Source organism: Pyrus communis, chromosome 15 (genome assembly GCF_041283825.1).
Source record: "Pyrus communis isolate YQ-2024b chromosome 15, ASM4128382v1, whole genome shotgun sequence".
Taxonomy (NCBI): Eukaryota; Viridiplantae; Streptophyta; class Magnoliopsida; order Rosales; family Rosaceae; genus Pyrus; species Pyrus communis.
This window is the reverse complement of record NC_142579.1, coordinates 23,997,960-24,021,552: the sequence shown is the minus strand read 5'-3', so window position 1 is coordinate 24,021,552 and position 23,593 is coordinate 23,997,960. Positions and strand designations below refer to the sequence as shown.

Sequence of the window (23,593 nt, the reverse complement as noted above, 5' to 3'; positions counted from 1 at the left end):
ACAGATTTAGGTGCAATTGAAAATGTCATTTTGTATATTAATGCATAACAAGCTAAGGCGCATGCACGATAGTCCTAATTTTTCATTAGATGATGCATTAATATACGAATTGTCGACGTGTTCTTCTTCTATCGGTCTTCTCTCCTCTCAGTCAATCATCTTCCTTTTTTTTTGTTTCAATTTGCGATTCAATTTAATTTGAAATTAAGAAATCTTCCTTCTTTTTTTTTTTTTTTGAAGAACTATGCATAATAGTTAAATGGAGCCTAGTTAAATATTGTGACATTTGGAAATCCTTACTTCTGTGATTGTGATATGATTAGTGAAATATGCATTTTGAATAGGGTTGTTGTGCTGCAGGTTTTTTATGATGTACCAAATATTTATTTTGGGTTGAATTTCAACTTCTAATAGATTGATTAGTAATCTCTCATGGGTTTGGAAATAATAATTTGTTTGCGAGCTTCTTTGTACTGTAATTGAGTGTGTTAGCGTCATTTTACTTTTCATTCGGATGGTAAGCAAAAATTCCTCAACTATACAAGAAATGAGGAAGATAAATACACTAACACACTTTGTTTTCTCTTCAATATCAGGGTTGAATACATTTCGTTTGCATATTTCTTAATAATGGTTTCCCACTTTTCCTTTAGAAAGATTTGAAAGTGCTGCTGATTTTGCTTTTGTATTTATTTTGTTGTTAGGAATTAATATTGGGAGGTGTTAAATGGACAGTTGGGATTGGGTTCAAGTCTCACAACAGAGTGCGGGCATTCCTGCTAGTTGTCACTCAATAGCAAGTTGGTGATAAACAATCAGTGTACCTAAGATTGTGCAGCTTGTCAAACATTTGAATCCTTACTTTGGAATAGTCCTTGTTATTAGGTACCTACCAAACAATTTTTGGTACGTCTACAATGTCCGTTAATGAGACTACTTTTCATGAAAGTTTTCACTAATACGATAACTTATACTACTTCTAACAACATTGAAATGTTATCGTTTGACCAAAAAGAAAATGTTAAGAGGTACTAAATTAGTATCTCTCACCTTCCATTGTTAAAGAAATCAGTTATCCAATCTGTTAGACGCATCAAAACTTGTTCTATAATTCGAGAAGAATTGAGAGGTTAGATGCTAGATTATCATCAACGAGGACAACATTTTTGACATAATTCTACTAATTATCAGAATCGAGATCCCTAATTGTCCATTTTTTTAATATAAAATACTAATTATTTTTCCTCACCCCGTTAGTTGGTAACATAAAATGCCAAAAAAATAAATAAAAGAAAAGCATTAACTTGTAGAAAAATTAATAATAATTCTTGCAAACACGTTTTAGATTCAAAACATGCACAACACATGATATATTTTGTGTAACAATTTCTTGAACACGTTGGTTCGAGATAGTCTATGCGTGCTTGTTTTGCTTCTTAAAGAAAAATTAATTCAATACGTATATGCTTTATTCTTTTAAAGAGAAAAACAAAAAAACAAAATAGAGCGGGCTGATTTTCACACCTCACTTTTACGCTACCACTTTTTAATATTTTTTTGTTAATTTCTAACCATTAGATCAAATAAATAAATAACAAATGATTGCAAAAAATTAAAAGGAACTTGTGAAAATAATTTTTCCATATCTATATTAATCTCTATTAATTAATGAAACTCTCTTTTGTCAACCAAAAGAGGGTGAAAAGACAACTTAGTCTTCTATCACATAAAAAAAATGATGGGCAATAATGTAATTTCATAGGTTCAAATTTTATTGTTTTTTATTGAAACCTCATCTACAAGTGATATTAAAATATCTCTAATATTTAAAATTAAAAAAAAAAAAAACCAAAAACAAAAACCTCCCACTCCCCCCACGTTCTCTCTCTCTCTCTCTCTCCCCTTCTCATTTTCTAAAGAAATATGTTCATACACATAAAGTGTGTAGGCAAATGCTAGTGTGTGTGTGTATATATACATACTCTTTTTCGTTTTTCTATTGGTCTATTTTGTTATGTGGAAAAATATATTTCTCATGGGAAGTGAATATTTGGCCAATCAGTGGATCCTCATTTTTTTTAAATTAGGGATTAGTTATGGGGCCAAAACGACATCGAACTTCAACTATTCGAACTGACTGTTTTTCAAATTGCACATCATGGATCATCCTTACAAAATATTAGCCAAATTGGAAATATTTGAGGCATATAATTGAGATCAAAGAAATTGACAAACACTATAGTTTAAGAAACATTGAAATTTCATCATGACAGTTGAACGGGCAAATGGTTTCAAATTGAATTTATTTTTACGAGGATGATCTATCAATCGAGAATTACAACACTCGGATCGCTGAAATCCGATATATAGTAGGTCGCATAACTAACGCTGGGATTGCTCTAAAGGGACTGTTTGGCCAATATGTAAAAGCTATCTTGGGCATTTTACTGGGTCTAACGTCCAATCTGACCAACCGATCCAATATGGGTTGAGTTTGGGTTCTAAACATTAAAACTTTACTTTTGAGTAAAAATTAAACCGTTTGTTCAATAGGGGGTTGAGTTGGGTTGAAGTATTATTAAACTGATTGAAACCAACCCACCTAAATAACAATAATTCTGAAAAATATATGTACATTGACTAAATTTATACATGAATGTAGTAACTTTTAAATGTACTTGTTTATTAATGCTTGATTTAAATAGTGAAATTTATATATTAGTAACATGTAGTGATATAACAACATCAAATTCATATGAATTAGGCCACTTAGTTTTGCGGTAGTATTCCTCTTTACCTGCAAGTAAGAGATTTTAGGTTCGATTATCGCTAAAGGAGAATTTGAACCACATTATTGTTAGCCCATTGTGAGGTTTAGCCAACTCAGTACCCTTTTAATGTATATAAAAATTCACATCAATTAGGCCTAGTTCAACGTAACCATTGATTATTGGTCTCTCATGCTTACATTAGGAATAAGTAAAAAGCCAATCAAACTTAACCCGTGGAGCCCACCCAATCCATACTGCCTAAGAGTAATTTGGATGGGTTAGATTGGCCAACTAATTGAAGTCTAATACGACCAATCCACCGATGTCCATCCCTAATTATCTTGTCCAAGAAGAAAGGCAGCCTAAAAAACGAAGCAGTTTTGACTTTGGAGGGCGTTTCTGTTTCGGACGACCGCGGAACAGCGCCCGCCCGGATCAAAACGTCCATTTCGTCTTTTGTCTTTCGGATAGCGTAAATCAAGAAACTTCGCAATCATTTCCGTCGCTTGCCCTAACAAACGGCACCGCAAAATCGTAATTAACTATTGAATTAACCGCTAATCCAACAACCCTCCCATCGCACGCCACGTGTTCCGTTCACCCACGGGCTGGACCACTCCACTTGTTTTTGCTCCAACAGAAGCTAACAAGTAACAACTATTTAATACGAAGCTTAATCCGTAATTAATTAATTAGTTAAATAACCGATTTCATTTAAAATATTTATTTATTTTTTTCATTATGTTAAGAGGGAGAGAAGGGAAGTTACTTATAAAGAAAACTTTTGTTTATAAGTAAGGTTTACATGAAATGAGCTATTGCTGATAGCATTTTGATCTACTAATGGGTTGATATATGAAGAAAAATTTACCCATATAATATATTTTTGAACGAAATGATGCTATTTACATTAAAATGATGCACGAAAAAACTAAACTTCATAATAAACTAATAAAAATATGAAGAAAATCGAATGTGAGGCTTCGTACAAGTTAAAATAAGTACTAGTACTAACTTGCTCCAATTAATAAATTTGAGTTGTTGAATACAAATTATAAAATAAAATAAAAGCGAACGCATCGTCGTTTTCGCTTTTATCGCTTTCTCTATGGATTCCTATCCACCTCTCTTCTTCTTCTCAATTGCCGGAGACAAATCCCAATTCCCAGAAATTCAAATTTAAAATTCCGAATCCTTTCAAAAACAAGAAAAATATTTTCTTTTTGCTTATAAATTCTTGAGAATTTCGGAAAGTCTCAGGGGTTTTTGAAAATTTTGATCCGGAAATCCGATACCCAAACGCGATGCTCTGACCTCCGGAATCGGGAATTGAAATCCCCAGGCTCGGTCTGTTTAGGGAGGAATCTCCGATTACCAAATGGGTCTCTGCACCTCCAAACCCTCCCTAAACTCGCACACTTTCTCGCCGCAATCCGATTCCCCACCAACCAAGGAGAGCTCCGTTCCGCCGCCGAACGCCGCCGGAAATGGAAAAAACCGTAGAGATGAGAAGGCTGAGGAGGAGAACGTCAAGAAGTCTCCGTTTTTCCCATTCTACAGCCCCAGCCCGGCACACTACTTCTTCTCCAAGAAGTCTCCGGCGAGATCTCCGGCGAATGTGAGCTCGAACTCGACCCCGAAGCGGTTCTTCAAGAGGCCTTTCCCGCCGCCGTCCCCGGCGAAGCATATAAGGGCGGTTTTGGCTAGGAGGCACGGGTCTGTGAAGCCAAACGAGGCGGCGATACCGGAGGGCGGCGAGGCGGAGGGCGTCTCTGGCCTGGATAAGAGCTTCGGATTCTCCAAGCATTTTGGGAACAAGTATGAGATGGGAGAAGAGGTTGGGCGAGGGCATTTTGGGTACACTTGCAAAGCTACGTTCAAGAAGGGCGAGCTCAAGGGCCAACAGGCCGCTGTTAAAGTCATCCCCAAAGCCAAGGTTTGCAATTTCTTAGTTTGAATGGATTTACTGACCAATTGAGCTGTGAATTTTAGTGGGTTGTATGGAATTTGATGATCAGTGGCATTTGTGATCGATACGGGCCCTTCATACTTTACGTTGTCATTGTTTGAATTGGATCTGTAGGCAGACACTTGAATTAAAGGAAACAAAGAAGCGATTCGGTTGCGTAATTGTTATGCTTTCTAGACAAGAGAGATGCATATTGATTTGCAAGAATAATCTTTTGTTGATGAGTAGGTTGACATTTAGTCCTTCCTACTTTCGATTGCGGTCTAACTATGAATTGGTGAAATGATTTAGTTCGTCTCTGGATGGCCTAGTTTTACCTTCTTCCGGAAGCAACTTATGTTGCTTTGGAATTTGGCAGTTGGGTTTATTCTAGTACCTTTCTATGCTTTGTTTTATGGGTTTTGTATTTTTGGATTGTATTCTCATCGTATTTGCTGATTCTGTTTTTTGTTTTTGTTGGTAGATGACTACTGCCATTGCCATTGAGGATGTGAGAAGGGAAGTGAAGATATTGAGAGCTTTAAGCGGACATGACAACCTAGTGAAATTTTATGATGCGTATGAAGACCAGGAAAATGTCTACATTGTAATGGAGTAAGTCCTGATCCCTGCATTTTGCTTGTACATGTTCTTCTGTAAGATTTTCTTAACTTATTTCTTACGGACTTCTTTTGTTCAATTGTCTTGTTTTTTAGATTATGTGAAGGAGGGGAGCTCCTGGATAGGATACTTGCCAGGTGTTTCTTTTGGTGCCTGTTAGATTTCAGCACGAGTATCTTGAATGTGTTATGATTTGGTTGTTCTTGATGGACTGGGAATTAGTTCGACAACAACTGCTGCCATATTAAGTATATTCTTATTCCTTTCTGCAGGGGTGGGAAATACACAGAAGATGATGCAAGGACCGTTATGACACAGATATTAAATGTGGTTGCGTTTTGCCACCTCCAAGGTGTGGTGCATCGGGATCTTAAACCTGAGGTAGGATATATGTTGTCCTCAGGATTGAATTAAGGTTTATGCGATGCATCACTAACGAAAGGTCACTAATATGTGGTAGATGTTTACATTGAAAAGGGAGAAGATGTCATTTCATGCAGTTGCCTTGCTTTTGTTCATTTTATCTGCTTTGCTATCTCTAGTAAAAAGCATAACTGCATTTTTTGGGTCCAGCATTTGGGTGTTGTAACTTTGCTATCTTTTCATTTATGTATACTTATCTAAGTACTTAATTTCTGGATCAGAATTTTCTGTTTACATCAAAGGATGAAGATTCACGGTTGAAGGCTATAGACTTTGGATTGTCAGATTTTGTCAAACCAGGTTAATTGACAGTTCTTCAACATAAACATAATCTGTACTGTACTACTTGCTTTTTTATAGCTCTATAACTTTGTCCAATAGTTTCATATTGTTGAATAACATTGCAGACGAGAGGCTTAATGACATTGTTGGTAGTGCGTACTATGTAGCCCCCGAAGTTCTACATAGGTCTTACGCTACAGAGGCTGATGTCTGGAGTGTAGGCGTGATTGCATACATTCTTTTGTGTGGAAGCCGTCCATTTTGGGCTCGAACTGAGTCCGGCATTTTTCGGGCTGTTCTAAAAGCTGATCCAAGTTTTGACGAACTACCTTGGCCATCTCTGTCCACAGAGGCAAGAGATTTTGTCAAGCGCCTATTGAATAAAGATCCACGGAAAAGAATGACTGCTGCTCAAGCCCTATGTAAGTGCCTTATTCACTCTGAAAATTGCTTGATCATGGTTACTTCTCAAAATTTTCACTCACTACTTTCTCTTGCAGGTCATCCATGGCTTAAAAATTCTAATGATATTAAAGTTCCTCTGGATATATTAATATTCAAACTCATGAAGGTCTATATGCGTTCATCACCTCTCCGAAAAGCTGCTTTAAGGGTGTGTATATGGTGCCATTTTCAATTGAGAATACTAATATTGTTCTGGTGACTAGCAGAGGCTATTATTCCTTCACATTTTTTCTTGCCACCCTTTTTCTCTGCATTGGTTGCTTGTTTATTTTTGTATTTCCTCTTTGTTTACTAATTTCTAGTAGCTTATTTGCTTCCCTCAACATTGGCATTTTGGCAGGCTCTTTCCAAGACATTGACTGTGGATGAGCTTTCTTATTTGAAGGAGCAGTTTGTGCTGTTGGAACCAAACAAAAATGGCACAATAAGCTTAGAAAATATTAAAACGGTGGGTTTCCTTCAAAATTATTTACTCTTTAAACAACCTATGGTTAGTCATGTTCCTGAACTTTTTAATGTTGTCAGGCATTGATGAAAAATGCAACTGATGCAATGAAGGAGGCGCGAATTGCTGATTTTCTAGCATCGGTAGGTGCCTGGACACTTGTAATCGATGTGGAAGGTTATTGCATTTGGTACATTCTTAATTCTTATTAGAATGTTATATTTCTTCTCCTTGGCAGCTTAATGCGTTGCAATACAGAAGGATGGATTTTGAGGAATTTTGTGCAGCTGCACTCAGTGTGCACCAACTTGAGGCTGTTGATCGGTGGGAGCAACATGCTCGTTGGGCCTACGAAATTTTTGAGAAGGATGGCAACAGGGCTATTGTTATTGAGGAACTGGCTTCGGTATGTGTGGATGCATGATAATTGTGCCTTTCTTCAATCTTTAGTTGACTGATTGTTCCTACCATCCAATTGCTTTCTGTATCCACTGATTCACTTCTCCCCTTCATAGTAGTAGTTACGAGCTTGAAAAAAACATTAAATTCTTCGTTTTAGTATAAAAATTTCTGTCCACTGATATGCATATACTGATACGGGGCATTATGTGCATGTGTTTCAGGAACTTGGCCTCAGCCCTTCCGTCCCAGTTCATGCGGTTCTTCATGATTGGATTAGGCACACTGATGGAAAGCTAAGTTTCCTTGGATTTGTCAAATTGTTGCATGGAGTTTCTAACCGGGCTGTACCAAAAGCTCAATAAAAGTTTTGATAAGATCCATCAAGTATAGATTTGCCGGTGCTGTCTTGGCTCTTGACCGATAAAACAATGGTCTTGGAGGTGGTTGAGAAATTTTCTGGATGCAAATACTCTATATTTTGCAGCTGCAATATATAACCGAAGCGAATCATCATTTGATGAAGCTGCGGCATTGTGTGTACACTTGGGACTGGAGAGATATGACACCTTTGCGTTCGCTAGATGAAGCATTCAGTCGTGTTTTTCCACTGTAAATCTGTAGTATTAGTATAGTGTGTTCAGTTGCAGATTAGAATAGTTCTCAACTTGTTTACTAAAACGATCACTCTTCGATGTTTCTGACATTAGACTGGCGGGACATGCCCTCAATTATGTTGTAGCATCTCTCCTCTTAATACTACTATTTAATGAGCATCATATCTTTTTGTTTAACTTGCCAATTTCTTTTTCAATTTGACATAACGAGCTCGTTTAGAATTGCTTCTTTAAAAAGCATTGATGTTCAAAACACTTGTAGTAAAAGGGCTTCTATTAGAAGCATATAGAGGTTTTTTAATAAAAAATTTTCAGGTGCTTTCGGAACAACGCTTGAGGTGGTTCGTGACAGAAGCATACAATACATGCCTGCCTTTTAAAAATCACTTCTAACTTCTTTTTTTTTTTTATCAAACATGGGCAAAGGTGCTTTGGATGATTTGAAAGTGTTTTTAGATATTTTAAAAGTACTTTCAAATAAGTTCAGAATCAATGAAATGTACTAAGCGGTGACAATTTTCTATGCATGAATGCGTGATCATATGTTTTTATTTTTTTTATTTTTATTTTTATGTATGGTAGTGCAAGTTTCGCTTGCATCAACTGACACATCCCGACCCGGATATTTTGGTGGACACCGAAGTCAAGACATGCTGCCCAACACCTATAAGGTGATGGAGCCATATTATGAAATAGTTAAGTGAAAGTGTGAACAAATTAAAACCGAAACTAGAAATATTTAAACTAACGGTGAGAATGTGAGGTATGGGATATACCCATATTATAAAGTATGTAATTGTTAGACAATAGCTAATAGTGCAGTAAAAGTAAGAATATTCCCATCCTAGGTAGGATGGATATGACACAGCTACTAGAATTAAATTCCTACATTTACTGGAATGGATGTCAGAATCACCAAAGATATTTGGCTCGCCAAGTCCCGGAGATGTGCAAAACAGAAAGTGTGAGTAGACAAGAATAAGTTTTTTTTTTTTTTTTTTTTATTTTTTTATTTTTAAATTTTATTATTTGAAGGTGATGGGGGAGGGTACAATAATTAAGGGGAGCAGGTAGTTTCGAACCCATACACAGGTAAAAACCCAATACCCAATCTACTAGAATACTGGACCATATGCAAATAAGGGTTTAATAAAATCTTTGTTTTTCTCAACATAATATCCCCTCGTTGTGAACCCATATATATAGTTTCCAAATCATACTATGTTTAAGTATGAAAATCAAATACTGCTTAAAACAATTATTTCCAATTATATGGTAAATCACAATATATCAGCAATAAAATATAACATGCTTTGCTCATATCATACTATGTAATAGTATGACAGTTAATTACCGTAGAATCCTAATGTTCAAATGTACGATAAACACAACATCTCAACTCTACAAAATAGTATGATTATCATAATTATGCAGACAAACAAGCCCATGCAGAAAGTAACCATATGGAATAGGCTGAGTGTAAGAGCATCTCCAATGAGACCACCATCTTTGAGGACTTATTTAGAGATTTAAAAAGAATTTTTATGTTATTAAAGGAATATTATCTCAAATGAGAGAGCCATTATAGTATAATTCTTAAATATAAGGATTACAATATTAAAAAATTATTCTTCATTTCATTGGAGTATTCTAGACGTTGATAAAAACCAAAAACCTGTATTTATCGTTGGGAAGTTGAAGTTGCAAAAAAACCCGAAAGAGAATCAACATGCCCACATGGCATGGGTGGGTTCAAAAAGCCAGGGAAAAAAAAAAAAAAAACAAAAAAACAAAAGGTGCAGTATTCCCACTTGAGTGGGTTTATTTTCCACTCAAAATCAACATGGACCACTCTTAGAATCTCTATATACGGTCTTTATATTTGAGGATTTATTTGAGGCATTCAACTTCCTACATATTAAGATACTTTAAGGATTTCTATTCCGATTTCATTGGAAATCTTTTGTTTCTATATTTAGAGACTCCATTTAAGTCTCCATTGGAGATGCTCTAATATCTACGCTCAAGTTCCTATACACATAAAGCTGGCTAAGCGCATCATGTACAAGTCCTAGTTGCCTATTGCAAACGTAGTACAGGTTGACACCTACAATGAATCCATATTGAGCTTAACAATGCAATGTGAACCTACATGTGAAGTTGGTCTTGATCCGAACAAGTACTATAATTACCGGGTGTAAGCATGCATGATAAGCAGATAAAAATATGTATATCATGCCATCATAATTTCATAAATCTCAACATCCTTAAATAATAAGGAAAACTAATGAAAATGATTTGAAAATTTTGAGTTTTAATAATAAGGACAAAATAAAGGGTAAAGTGAATAATACCAGGATTGACTTTTTTATGTAAAAATGTAGTTTTCGTTAAAGTAAACAGTACCACAGACTTTTCGTTAAAACTTCTATAATAATACTTATAGTCATAAAGTGGAAGCATGACATGATGTAAAAGCACACCTTATCCAAACAGTTATGAAAATACACACACACACACACGAAACCTTTAAGGGATGGGATCCCCAATCTTTAAAAAAAAATAGAGACGTCTTCTTAACCGTTAGATTTGACTTTAATAAAATCCTGTAGTTGAGATTTTGTAGCCTGTAATTTAATCTCAGCCACAAAATTTCATTAAAGTCAAATCTAATGGTTAAGAGGATGTTCCTATTTTTTTTTGAAAAATAAGGATCCCTTCCCTTAAAAGGCCTATATATATATATATATATATATATATGTGCAGTAACCACTTTATCCCGGTTCTTTTAATTTGAAAGCTTTGTCATGTGATGCTCGTTCATCAATTCTTTCGGTGGTGTAATTCAAGCATTTGGTTTCAAACAGGTTTGACAAAGTGACAAGGCATGGAATGGTTCTAGGGAAGATAACTGTTGCTGGCAAAGAAAGCTATGGTGCTGACAAACAACAACCTACATTTACGGTGAGGCTTGAAGCTTTAGGTTGTCTTCTGGCCGTAATTAAAGTCGATTTTGAGTATACACGTTGGAAGTCGGCAATATTCTAGGTTCATGCATAAAAGTTAAGAGAACGGTGGTCAGTGAGAAGTGATAATTTGCTTTCAAATAACCCTGTCATATATCGTAGTGTACTGCGTAGCTAGTTGTGACTCTTTTAACCGATCCATGTTCCTGACGTGCAAGGTGGAAGTGCTATGGATCAGGGGAATAAAGAAGCTGTGTCCACTATTTCCTTTGCTTGTGAAGGGTCGTAACCTCTACAAATTGAGAACGTTTAGACAGGTAGCTGTAATATGATGTCTTATTTATTCATTTAGCATTAACTGGTCTGCGGTATTAAGGTATTGGTTGGTTGCATGTTTTCTTTTCCACCGTTTAGAGTTGGAGTGAAGAAGCTGAAAGATCAAAAGTGCTTGCTGAGAAGCACAGACGAGGTGAAGCAGCAAGGCGTGTTAGAGCAATGAAAAAATCAAGGAAATTGACTGAAAATAGAGGTATTTAGGAAGAAAGGAAGCAGTTTTCTTGCGTGTTACTTCTTTTACATCCTCAATCTTACTCCTGCTCCAGCTGTGAAGGATTGTTTATGTATTTCGTTGTTTTAGATGGAGATTCTTACACCATGGTTATGTTATATGATCAGGTGTGAAGTGTCAGAAAAAAATCACATTCTACCAGACCAAACCAAATTAGAAAGAACAATGAATCAGAAAAGGGAAAGCATTTTGATAGACTCCAAGGGACATCCCGATCCCGTGGATCTGCCAAGCATAATAGTTTATCTCAACATCAAGCAGGCCTGCCATCAAAACAGATGACAAGTAAAGCCTCCCTATGTTTTGGAAGGCATGAGAAATCAGCTCGCCCTAATATTGATAGAGATCCAGCTCTTCATTCTCAGGCTGTCCTTCCATTTCCTCACCAATCTCTTCTAGAATTTCAACACAGGAGCGCACCTTTCCAGTCTCTCGGTCATGTCATGGGCTCCATTTCAACCATGTTGAGATATCCTGTGACAACTCATTTTGATGCATTTATTGAACCTGCCTCACAATTTCATAGGTTTTGTAACAGCAATTATAGATTCCATGGTTACATGTACAATCTCGAGGATTGGAATCACTTATCTGGAGTGAATGTTGGTAGGCCATTTCGTCTGTATATTTCCGGAGCTGAGAATAGGGGCAATGGAGGTATAGAGTTTGCTCTATTCTACAGTAGGATGTTATTACTGAAGATCTGTATGCTGCCTTAATTGTTCTCGCTGTGTTACTAATACCAGAGGACAGGGCTCAGATGACATGCACCTACTACATACTCAACTGATGGAATTAGTTTCAACTCGCAACGTTTCATTCGGTATCTCATTTTCCTTTGATGATGATCTGCTCATAATCACCCTGCTAGTTGAAACTGCAGCCGCATCCTTTTGTGGATATAATAATTATGTGTCACTGTTTATACATGTCAGGAATGTTTCTCAAGCTTCAATCTATAATAGTTTTCATATAACTATTAGACTGTTTTTCATTGATGTATCATGTGTGTCGTGAATGTATGTACCTATCCGCCCTCAGTTTTATACTTGAACCAAAAGTACTGCCTTCGCCACCGCGCTCAAAAAATCCAAAACCTTTTCTTGTTAAACGTTTTCAGAAAAAAGAAACGGAACTCTTTGTTCTCCTTTTCTTATCAGTTTCAAATGATATCTTGTCAGTGCATGCCGCTTGTATTCCATGTACTTGAGTAAGGTATTATGTTTCCTTCATGCTGTGGGTTCCTTAAAATCCACATTCTAATGTTTGTAGAGCGAACCATGGCATGATAATATCTGGGATTGCTGTGTGGGCGTAAGGAGATAAATTTAACGCTTGTTTCCTTAGAAGTTGATATAGCATTACGTTTTTCTTCATTCCCAAAGTCTTGAACCAACTGCTTCGTGGTTTGGAACAAAACTCTTCTTAATTATAATTGTGAGAGTCACTATTGCTAGATTGAAAATCTTCTTTACAATTGTGGTTGGTTGGTTGGTTGTTATTTTAACTGTTGCTAGATAAGTGTTCATGAAGCATGATGTTTATCTTTCGCTGAATATGAATTAACGGAAGACGACGGTGAGAGGATAGGAGGGTGTTGACTAACAAGGCATGTCTGGTGTGCTGCTGCCATGAGTCACGATAGTGCTCAATGTTGTGCCTTGGCTAATTATCTTCACCAACATACAAACCCACAGTTGAATAGTTTAAAATACAAGAAATAAAGACACCGAGAAATTTACGAGGTTCGGCAAAAACCTGCCTACGTCCTCGGAGAGATATTGCTCTTCACTATGAGAAAAACAGTACAAGTTACACATGAGTTAAATCGACATAACCCAATCCCATATCCCTTGTACACCCACTCACAGAATTTTCCCAAGAGCCTCACTCTACCTCAAGAGTTCTTTCACAAGAGACCTTTCACTCTAGCTCTCTTGATTTCTCTCACCCATGCCCATGGTAGAGCCAAATGCTCTCACCATCTCTTTGGATGCTTTTCTCTTCATCCGTTCCTTCTCCTTTGGCAAGGCATTTAAATAAAAAACAACCCCTTTTCTTCTCCTCCTTTCTTCCACCCGAAAGCCAAATAATTATGGCTTTGAAAAAGCCACAAAACAAGGAGCAAATCAAGCCACAAAATAAGGAACAAATCAAGCCACAAAACAAGGAAACATAATCCTCATCATGATGTTCCCTCATCAATATTGTTTTGTTTCCTAGCCTAATTTGGCCACTATCCAACACTCAATTGACGCGCTTGAAACTGAAGACAGTTGAATATTATAGTGCTCAACGAACAAGACAACAAAATAATAGTAATATTATTAAACAATCAAGAATGCTGAAACGGCTACAAAATTCAAAGAAGTTACATCATGACTAACTTATTCTTGACTAAATAACAAGCATGCTATTTATAATAAACCAACCCCAACCCTACGAAACTGAAACCCTAATGCTAATGGGCTAAGCTCAGAAAACCAAACATTAAAGTAAACTTAAATACTAATATTTTCTAACCCTGGTCGCGCCACGTCCAATTAGCTTTAATTTCTCACGAGTCCTGCTAAATGATTGCTATTCTAAGAAATATATCCTACATTAATGTATTGTGTACTCTACATGCATCAATGGTCACAAATCATGAATGGAAATGTATTGCAGGCAGACGTGCATCAACGATCATGAATCAAACTGCTCGTAACACAACTCTCGTTCACTTATATATTAGCGACTGCATCAATGGAAGTGTGGCGGTTCAATGTGTATGGCCAATCATGATGTGTTGGGAGCTTCACATGCATCAATAGTTAGAAATCAGTACTTTTTGTACTCTCTCTCTTTGAGAAAGATTGACATGAAATGAATTCACTGCTATTGTAGCCTCCATTCGATAACAATAATATATGTAAGTTTCTCAATACATAACATTCTATTATTAAATTAAAACACTATGTAACAGTAAATCAGTTTATATAAATTGCTTTCTTGAATCATCCATTAGTCTTTCGTCCGAAGATGAGGCCCATCCAGACGAAGATGAGACCCCATATCATTGCTGGGTCCACTATAGTTTAGTACCCGATCTCTTACAAAATGCTGCACCCACTTCAACCATCTTCTCCTATGTAATGCCGCCACCACCACCCACCACAACCGACTCACATTGACCGTTTAGTCCGTGAAATGTTAGGCCAATTTTAACTACTCAGACGCGGTAAACAGAACCCGTCCCCACCTCTAGCATTTATTTTACCTCATCAGATTCGGTGGTACATTACAAAATACATGATTCAAACCACCGTTTGCTTCCTCTTTCTTTTCGTTTCAAAAGCATCCAAGAAACTTTAGGAAAAGCAATCCAAGAATTTGTGTGTCCCTAGTTGGGACACGACGTCCCAATATTGTCCGTGCAACCAGGTTCGCAGCCTAGTAGGCCCCCCGACCTTTTCCAATTCCGGGCCTTTTCGACTACATCATTCATATGAATCGTATCCTTGCCACGCATACAAAATGCATAATTTTGCATCTAGTCGGCAACGGATCCACTCAATCTTTCAATCGGAATCCATCATTCAATTTGTACCAAGAAAGAAAACCGTCACTTCATTAGCATCACATGGTGGGAAAAGGATCCTCACCGGATTCTTTTCTAGAAGATCATAAGAATTTCGTGATCGCGATCGTTTATCGTACATCGTACGGTTAGTTTTTGTTATGTATTATTTACATTTAATTTTAAAATTTAAAATTTAAAATGATTTCTGACCTCACGATGTATGATTGATGATCCCGATCACGGAATCCTTAGGATTCCCAGAATAAGGATCCGGCAATGATCATTTTCCCACATGGTGGACCTAGAATTTTAAACTCATGAATCTTAATAATAATCGTAAAAAAATGTATAGACAAAAATGACATTAAAAAGTTAAATGGTAATATATGTCATTCATAAATCGTACTCAAAACAACATTATAAGCTATAAAATCCTAATTACGTCGTCCACAACGAGGTTTCATAGTTTGAAAATGTTACATGATAACTTCATGTTGGCGTTGTGGATGCAAATTTCCACCGTCTTCTCCTTTGACTAAAATGAAACTGCAAAATAATAACACCTAAAATTAAAGCAAAAAGCCTCACGCGCCCACGATAAATGAGGGAGGGGGGCTTTGGCTAAAGAATCTCCGATGCCAAAGTTAGAATTCTGAAAAAAAATGTGTTTAAGAGTTTGTGGGTAGCAAATAACTTTGCTTTTTAGTGGGAGAATAAGCTATTTATAGGAGAGTGGCCGACCCTATTTGGAGAATAATGGCTGACCATATATGATGAATTTGTGTGAATAATTGCAAGATATTATGTGAAATAATATCTTACAGTTAACATGGCAATTAATCCTAAATTAAATAGGAAAATTGGGAGTTACATTTTGAATAAGGATTTGATGAGGAGTGAAGGGAGGGATTTGAATACCATTTTGATCACTTTTGACTCTTCCTTGATTGAACCGTTATTGTCCGCTGCATGTGTGTGGGAATCTCAGTGTGTCTCGAGGGTAATTTTGTCATTTTCACCCAAAAGTCCACATGTCACCTCTATAATTTTCTTGATTATTTTTGGCTCCACAAATGCCCTCACATTAGTTAGGCTACTCGCAGAAAATGGCAGCAGATGTAGAGATCTTCCCTTGCTTTAGGAAACAAAAGATTGTTTCCTATTTTGATGTAGATTTCCACATTAATTGGACATTAAATCCTTTTAGGAGAGGGAAATAAATCACTTCCAAAGTCTATTTAAGTTTACCTTAAGTAGATGATTAAATCAACTTCAGCGAGCAATTTATTCTACCCTACAAGAAAGAGAAAGTTAGAGCATATTTGTTCCCCTTCCCTTAGCAATCTTTTACACTTGTCTATGCAAAGGACCGTCTTTCGTTGCTGTCTTCATCTTCACGCCGCACCAAGGTAAGAAAAATTTAATTTTTCCTTGTCTTTGTAATTTTTTGGAGCCTCGGGGCTTAAAATTTGGCTCGACGAGGGTCGAGGATGTGTGAAAAAGTAGCTGGGAATGCCATGGTATGGCTTCTGCGGTGGGTGGTTGTTGTCGACGTAGTGCGGCAGCAGCTCAGCGCGAGCCAAAGTCTGGGTGTAGTGGCGTGGGCAGTGAAGATGAGTTGGTGCTCAACTTGGATTCGGCTGGCATGGGCGAGGGACCACTTGGCTTAGGCCAAGGCTGGTGGGTTATGATGCGCTAATCTTTGGGCCATTGGGCTTGGGCCCGTGTGCGAGAGATAGGAGAGAAAGAGAGAGGCGCAAAGGTGCTAGCCCCTCATTTTAGATTTTGCCGCGAGGTCTTTGGGCTGAGAGAATGGCAGCACTTGGCGTGCTAGGCTGCCTGGTGTGCTGGGTCTCTAGGTGCGCTAGGCTACCTGGCGTGTTGGGCCGAGAGAGAGATGGGAGCCAGTGCGGGCTGGGCTCACTTGACTGTTATCTTTGGACTGTGGGGCCTGGTGCAATTATTTTTTTATTTTTTATTTTTGTGCAGCCGTCTAATGATCATTCCTTGCATCTTTGTAGAAGTTCTTTGAGCATGTCATCTTCAATCCACAAGAGCGATGGTGGTGTGCGGCTGTTGTATCGTCAAGGTGGGTCTTTGAGTAAAGTGGGCTATTTCCAAAGTCTATTTAAGTCTACCTTAAGTAGATGATTAAATGAACTTTACAGAGCAATTTATTTTACCCTACAAGAGAAAGAAAGCTAGAGCATATTTGTTACCCCTTCCCTAGCAATCTTTTACACTTACCCGTGCAAAGGATCATCTTTCGTTGCTTTCTTCATCTTCACGCCACACGAAGGTAAGAAAATTTTAATTTTTCCTTGTCTTTGTAAATTTTTGGAGCCTTGGGGCTTAAAATTTAGCTGGGAAGGCCATAACATGGCTGCTTGTAATACCTTGAAAATTTAAAATATACGATTATGTGGGAATTTTATTTTTTGGGAAGTAAAATGATGAAAATGTCCCTCGTTGACGAAACGTAAGTTTATGAGGACGTATTTTATCCTCATATGTGTTATCATATTTCTTGACATATTTGGATACAACTCAACCTCACGAGCTCATAGGCAAAAACCGTTTGCGAGTCCGGATTATAACGGTATAGTTACAGACATTTGAAGTCGTGTTACTAAACTAAAGTTATTAAATAAATTAAACTCCCTCTAAGTGGGAAGGAGGACGAAGGAAGGGCTTGGTTTTTGGCCTAATCAGTTAATGGGAAAGGGGACAAAAATGAGAAATAAAGGGGGAGGAAGGAAGAAACCCCTATCTCGTCGACCCGTGCACCCACGACAACCTGATTTTGAACCGGTGAAATTCCGGAGGATTCTTAGCCATTTTTCAGACGATTTTCACCCCACCTTCACCTGCAATCTCTTCCATAACCTTTCCTCTATCATTTCAGCCCTAGATTAAGGGGTTTAGGGCCCAAATTCGTGAAGGAAGACGCACGGCTTCATGGGGGTTCGACGGTGATTCCTCCGATCCGACGAGTTTCACCACCCACCACCCTAATCAACTCCCCTTAGATCCAAGAACAAGATCCAACTGGTTGTTGGGGTGTTGGAACACTGAGGAGGTTGAATCGAAGAACACCTACCTTAGGGTTTTCGGTGGGTTCAAGTCAATTTAGAGCTTTTCCAGGTCAAATTGGATTTAGCCGCAGGTATAAAGTTTGTTCTACTCTTTGAGACATTATAATTCATAATATTTGAGGACCTTGGGAACTTACGGGTCGGGAATCCGATACACAGTTCTTCCCAAATTGGATTTGTAAGTCCGTAAAATAAAACGTCGACCGCCACTTGAATTCTTGATTAGCGGAGATCCAATTGTTGGATCATGATGAAAATTTAGTATATTGTTTTGGAAGCATAATGTGAACTACGAATGGCTTGATCCCTTAGTAGGATACGTAGGCAGTCTAACGAGAAGGTTAGATGCAGCCATAATAAAATACCTAAGATTAATCTTTTAGTGAAATTTGCTAAGAAAATGAATTTGTGGCCTATCTTAGTAATTAGCTTCCGAATTAGAAATTTTGGGTCGTTACACTGCTGTCGTGGGTGGCTGTTATCGACTTGGTGCGGCAGCAGCTCGGTGCGAGCCAATGTTTGGGTGTAGCGGTGTGGGCCGCGAATATGAGCTGATGCTCGGCTTAGATTCAGCTGGCATGGGCTAGGGACCACTTGGCTTGGGCCAAGGTTAGTGGGCTGAGAGGCACTGATCTTTGGGCCGTTGGGCTTAGGCCCATGCGAGATAGATAATAAAGAAAAAGAGAAGCGCAGAGGTGCCAGCCCCCTCCTTTTAGATTCGGAAACGAGGCCTTTGGGCTGAGAGAATGGCAACGCGTGAAGCGCTAGGCTACCTGGCCTTGTTGGGCCGAGAAAGAGGTGGGAGCCAGTGCGAGCCGGGCTCTCTTTATTGCTATCCTTAGACTGTGGGCCTGATGCAATTTTTTTTTGTGCAACCATTTAATGATCATTCCTTGCATCTTTGTAGAATTCCTTCGAGCATGTCTTCTTCAAGCCACAAGAGCGATGATGGTGTGCCGCCGTTGTATCATCAAGGCGGGACTTTGAGTAAAGTGGGCTACTTCAAAGGTTTTCACTACAAAATGAGCTCCGATGACTCGTTCAAAGATTTCCCTGAATCATATAGGCATGCCATTCCATCTGGGGTCCATGTGAAGTGTGTCAAGGAGGGTAGTAGTCGTGAACCACGTAGTAAGGCTTGGAGAGCCATCAAGTTTCACCCCTACTACTTCGTGTTGGGATTTACTTTTTCCATGTTGCGTTTCTTCCAAGAAGTGTTTTGCTCTATGAAGTGTGCCCTCACTCAATGTTCTTCAAATGCGGTTCATGGTGGGATTCCTCAATCTAAGCCAATTCTTTTACTTGGATTGACCGTCAACAAATTTTGGTACTTCTTTGACATAGGCCATATTGATGGAGTTGGGTAGCTGTGATCCCACTATAGGCTCTTCGATCATTCGAGCAAGGGAGATCATGATTGGGCCAAGGAAACTTTGAAGATAAGTGGAGAGTGGGAGTCTGATTCTTCCCCTAAGCTGTGCATTCCGACAATTTTCATCACAGGTAAGTAGACTATTTTTTGTGCTTTTGTTAAGCTGCTATCTGATTTGTTGATTATCCTCTTCTGTTTATGTAGATTCAGAATTCAGCTTAACTCCCAAGACTTCTCCAAATATAAAGAAGGTGCATGTCGCTTTCGGTATCCTCGCTATATACCATGAATGGCGTTAGCTGTTTAGTCCTCTTTGTTAGAAGAAATGTGGGCTGCCCCCGAGAAAAGAGATAAAGCAGATCAAGGCGGAGGCATTAGCTCTTCCAATCACTATTGTGGAGCCTACTGTGAATAAAGATGGAAAGAAGAGATCTTCCCCACCTGCTTAAGAGATGCCGGCTGAGAAAAAGTCGAAGGCTTCATTCGCTGCTCGTGAGAGTCCGCCTACTGTTCATAGGCTTGTGATTGACTTGACTTTTTCTAAGTGGAAGAAAGATAAGGCCGCTAGATCTGATCCGATGATATCTGCCATATTGAAAGTAGCTAGTATGATTATTGATAGGATTGCTCAACGTAGAGGTTCCGTCGTGCCCCCGATGTTGAAATATGTGCCAAGACATACATTCGGAGTGAAGTATGGTTCTCATTCGGAGAAGCTTACTACTATGAAGAGCGATAAGGTGGACTATGCTGCTAAAGTGGCGCCAAGGCCTATTCTTCTTGCTGCTGAGGCTGGTTCGCCTACTGAGAAAGAGATAACTTCTTGTGTGGGCAGTTGTGAGAAATCCACCAAGCCTATTTTTAGAGAGGTTGTTGAGATCTATGTGCTTTTGAAGCCAAATCTACTTGAAGACATAGATGCCTGTGCCAAGCTTGTTGACAGTGTTAGAAGGGTTAATTGCCTAAACTCATTTGTGAAGTATATGACCCAATATAAAAGAACTGTTTTGCTTGCTATGATGTAGAAAATGACGATTTTGGTAGCTGAGTCTATGCTCCTTGACCAAAAGGATACCAAGGCTGCCAAAGAGATGACAAAGACTATGACAGCTGAAGCTTATTCTTCAGCTGAAAAGATCAAGAGGTTGGAAAATGAGCTAGTTGCTTTGAAGGGGCCTAATATCTTTGCCCCACTTCTTTGTAGTTTGAGACTGCTCGCCAGGATATCATTGACTTGAAGACTAGGCTTAACGCGATCCCAGTTAAGTATGAAAGTGCAGAGAAGGAGATTGGATATTACATACCTTATATTCAAGATCTTAAACGTGCCGTTTTTGATCTTCGTTCTGCTGCTTATGCAAAGGATGAATAGTTGATTGCTGCTTATAATCAAGTGATCCACTTCAAGAAAGTCGTCGATAGGTTTGAACCCTAAGTGTTGAAACTCCAAGGTGCACTAAAGATCAACGAAAATCAGAAGAAGGAAGTGGATGAGCTGCAACACGTCCGTGTTGGTCTGTTCGAGGAGAACGAGCAACTAAAGGGTGAGAAGGCTAGGCTCGAGGTTTCGCTTGTTCAGAGTCAGGCCTATTTCTACAAGTTGGGATATGTATATCATCTCTTTGGTAGGTCATCTGACTTTGAGTTTGATGGGAAAGACTTCGAGACCTTCTCTATTTCTCTAGAAGACTTGCTTGCCTTTACTTTTAATGCTTCCATTGGTGAAGTAGTCGGAGAAGTTGGTGCCCAGGTTGGGGCAGCCGCGGGTGAAGCACTTAATGATGCTACTGCTGAGAGTGTAGCACCTGCTGAAGGTGTGACGACCAAGTAGTCATAAGATGTCTAAGCTGCTGAAGAGTAATCTTCTAGGTAGCCTTTAGGATTTTCTTTGTTTTCCTTGTTGTTTTTTTCTTTGCTTGAACTCCTTCGGCCTTTGCTATTTGTTTATCAATTTTGCTAGAAAATTTAATAAACTTGCTTCCTTCTCTTTTCTTCATCTTCGCTTCTTTTGTTTATGCCCAACCTTTGACCTTTAGACTAGTGGTAGGCGTGCTGCTTTTCTATAAGCAGACATGCCCATGCAGCCTATGCAGCCCTAGGTGTTGGTGTAGAACTTTTGCAAAGTTGTTAGCCATAGTGTCGGCAGCTGGACGCCTAACTTACAGAAACAGACGAGTCCGTGTAACCACTTGGCTGTTAACTTTGGCTTTCTTCACAACATACTAAAGGTTTTTGGGTTATGAAATTTTGCTAACCTTTCTTATCAAAAGTATGCGGTTGTATGGAATTTCGTAAGAAAAGGTCCAAGAGAACTCTTTGCTCTTTATGTAACCAATTCCATAGGTTGCGTAACAAGTATCACAACAGTTTAAGAATTAGTGTAGATCTAAATGATCATTTCGCGCTCGGCAGAGGTGAAGCTTATTGATTGCATAGCATGTCGGCAGTGGATAGAACTTTGTTTATGCACACTAACTTGTTTAACCTTTCACAAAAATATGCAGTTGTATAAGTTTAGTGCGACTTACTACTTGAAGGGCAAGCCATAGGCAATCATCTAGAAACTGTATGCTACCTTAGTGCACTCGGTAACGACTTTAGGATTCGAGGGCAGCCATCCATAAGGGGTACTGCGTAATGTGCCTTATTCGTCTCTGAGGCCCGGTTCCCCATATATTAGGCCAAGAGACCAAAAATCCTTCAGTTAGCTAATCCTTGAAAAAGACCATTGTGGGCTACTTCTAGGAATCCCTGCGTAAGTCATCATGCACCTAGTAACACCAGGGCAGCCCGACTAATCCACGTCTGGATATTCGGAGTGTATAGTTTATCCTTCCGCATTAAAGAGCAAACTTATGTGGGTGTTGGGGAATTGGTTTACCCTCTCGTACTGGAAAACATGGCTTGTCCTCATAGGGGTGCAATTCCTAATATAAGTCCCTAAGAAGGGCACGATCTTCTTTTGAAGTGCAGGAGTGATCAATTGTTGTAAGTATGCAGCCGAGCCAAGTTGTAAATTACTTCTGAATTCCTCATTGAAAAATGAGTGAAACGAACGAAAACTTAGTTGTAAGGTAGGCAGTGCGTAACAACTGGATAGTCCTCGGGTTGCGAAGTGGTGCCCATCGAGATGCTTGAGTCTTTGGGCTTTAATGTAGCAGGAGGTTAAGCATAGTACTTCCTCATATTGTAGGCGTTCCACTGTTTTTCGATCTCTTTGTCGTTCATGGTGGTAAGGGTATAACTACCTTTACCGCATATTCTACTGATCTTGTATGGACCTTTCTAGATAGGATTTGACACACCCTGACTCGGAATGTTTACCTGGACTCCGAATTTGACACACCCCAACTTGGAATGTCTACCTGGACACCAGGAGGGTGACGAAACCATAAAGTGTAATGATTAGGAAAATGTGAGTAAATTTAAACCTAAAAGTGCTAAAGTATAAGAGTGCGCTTGTGAGCGGGAATAAACTCATTGTACACGTGATCTCAGAGCATAAGTAAAGTATAGTAAGGTAGGATGAGACCATTGAAGGTAACCACCCATACCAAGATTTGCCAAGAATCCACTCACAGTTACTTGCAATGTCACATTCGTTCAAGCTACGAAGCCGGAGTGTCCGATATTAATTGCATCATTTTGGTTCTCTGCCGTCGTCGAAAAATGGCTAGAAGACACCTCCAACTCGCGTGTCCTTCGTCGGAAAATTGGGGAGATTCCCCCTGAATTGATCTGCACTAAAACGTCGTCCAAAACACACGTATAATGACTCAATCATCATCAAAATGAGATGGGAAAGTTAAATCGAGTGGTCCTAACCCCTACCTCGTTCAGAAAATAGTGAAGTCTTGCCGAGAAAATTGACGTCGGTGGTGGTTTTGATGTTTCTATGCAATGAGCACATAGAAGATGACGGGATAGACGTTTGAGATAGAGAGAGTGCCAAGAGAGAAAGATGCGGTGGTTAGAAGTGTAGCTCACCAAAAAACAAAGAGATCGAGGTTTGGGTTCGAGTTTGTAAGCTATGGTCTTGGTCTAGGCTCAGGTTCATGT

At 38.7% G+C, this 23,593-nt stretch overlaps 2 protein-coding genes across 2 annotated transcripts; both read left to right on the top strand.

Moving 5' to 3' along the window:
• The first annotated feature begins 3,788 nt into the window (after positions 1-3,788).
• On the top strand, positions 3,789-8,148 carry LOC137738427 (CDPK-related kinase 5). Its single transcript, XM_068478065.2, has 11 exons — positions 3,789-4,707; positions 5,204-5,334; positions 5,436-5,477; positions 5,613-5,721; positions 5,985-6,063; positions 6,171-6,467; positions 6,546-6,658; positions 6,851-6,958; positions 7,036-7,098; positions 7,194-7,361; positions 7,579-8,148. Exons 1-11 carry the CDS (start codon positions 4,150-4,152, stop codon positions 7,717-7,719), a joined length of 1,809 nt encoding a protein of 602 aa, XP_068334166.2. The 5' UTR covers positions 3,789-4,149; the 3' UTR covers positions 7,720-8,148.
• A 2,629-nt stretch (positions 8,149-10,777) lies between these two features.
• LOC148690740 (zinc finger CCCH domain-containing protein 62-like) lies at positions 10,778-11,753 on the top strand. Its single transcript, XM_088686979.1, has 4 exons — positions 10,778-10,935; positions 11,156-11,254; positions 11,352-11,466; positions 11,613-11,753. The coding sequence occupies exons 1-4, from the start codon at positions 10,864-10,866 to the stop codon at positions 11,660-11,662; spliced, it is 336 nt and encodes a 111-aa protein (XP_088543105.1). The 5' UTR covers positions 10,778-10,863; the 3' UTR covers positions 11,663-11,753.
• Positions 11,754-23,593: the final 11,840 nt, after the last annotated feature.

Bases quoted from the DNA above. Each gene is read 5' to 3' on its own strand.
- LOC137738427 (XM_068478065.2), top strand. From the start codon at position 4,150: ATGGGTCTCTGCACCTCCAAACCCTCCCTAAACTCGCACACTTTCTCG. The intron at 5,335-5,435 runs GTAAGTCCTGAT...CTTGTTTTTTAG, and splicing joins AATGTCTACATTGTAATGGA to ATTATGTGAAGGAGGGGAGC. The intron at 7,099-7,193 runs GTAGGTGCCTGG...TCTCCTTGGCAG, and splicing joins TTGCTGATTTTCTAGCATCG to CTTAATGCGTTGCAATACAG.
- LOC148690740 (XM_088686979.1), top strand. From the start codon at position 10,864: ATGGTTCTAGGGAAGATAACTGTTGCTGGCAAAGAAAGCTATGGTGCT. The intron at 10,936-11,155 runs GTGAGGCTTGAA...CTGACGTGCAAG, and splicing joins AACAACAACCTACATTTACG to GTGGAAGTGCTATGGATCAG. The intron at 11,255-11,351 runs GTAGCTGTAATA...TCCACCGTTTAG, and splicing joins AATTGAGAACGTTTAGACAG to AGTTGGAGTGAAGAAGCTGA.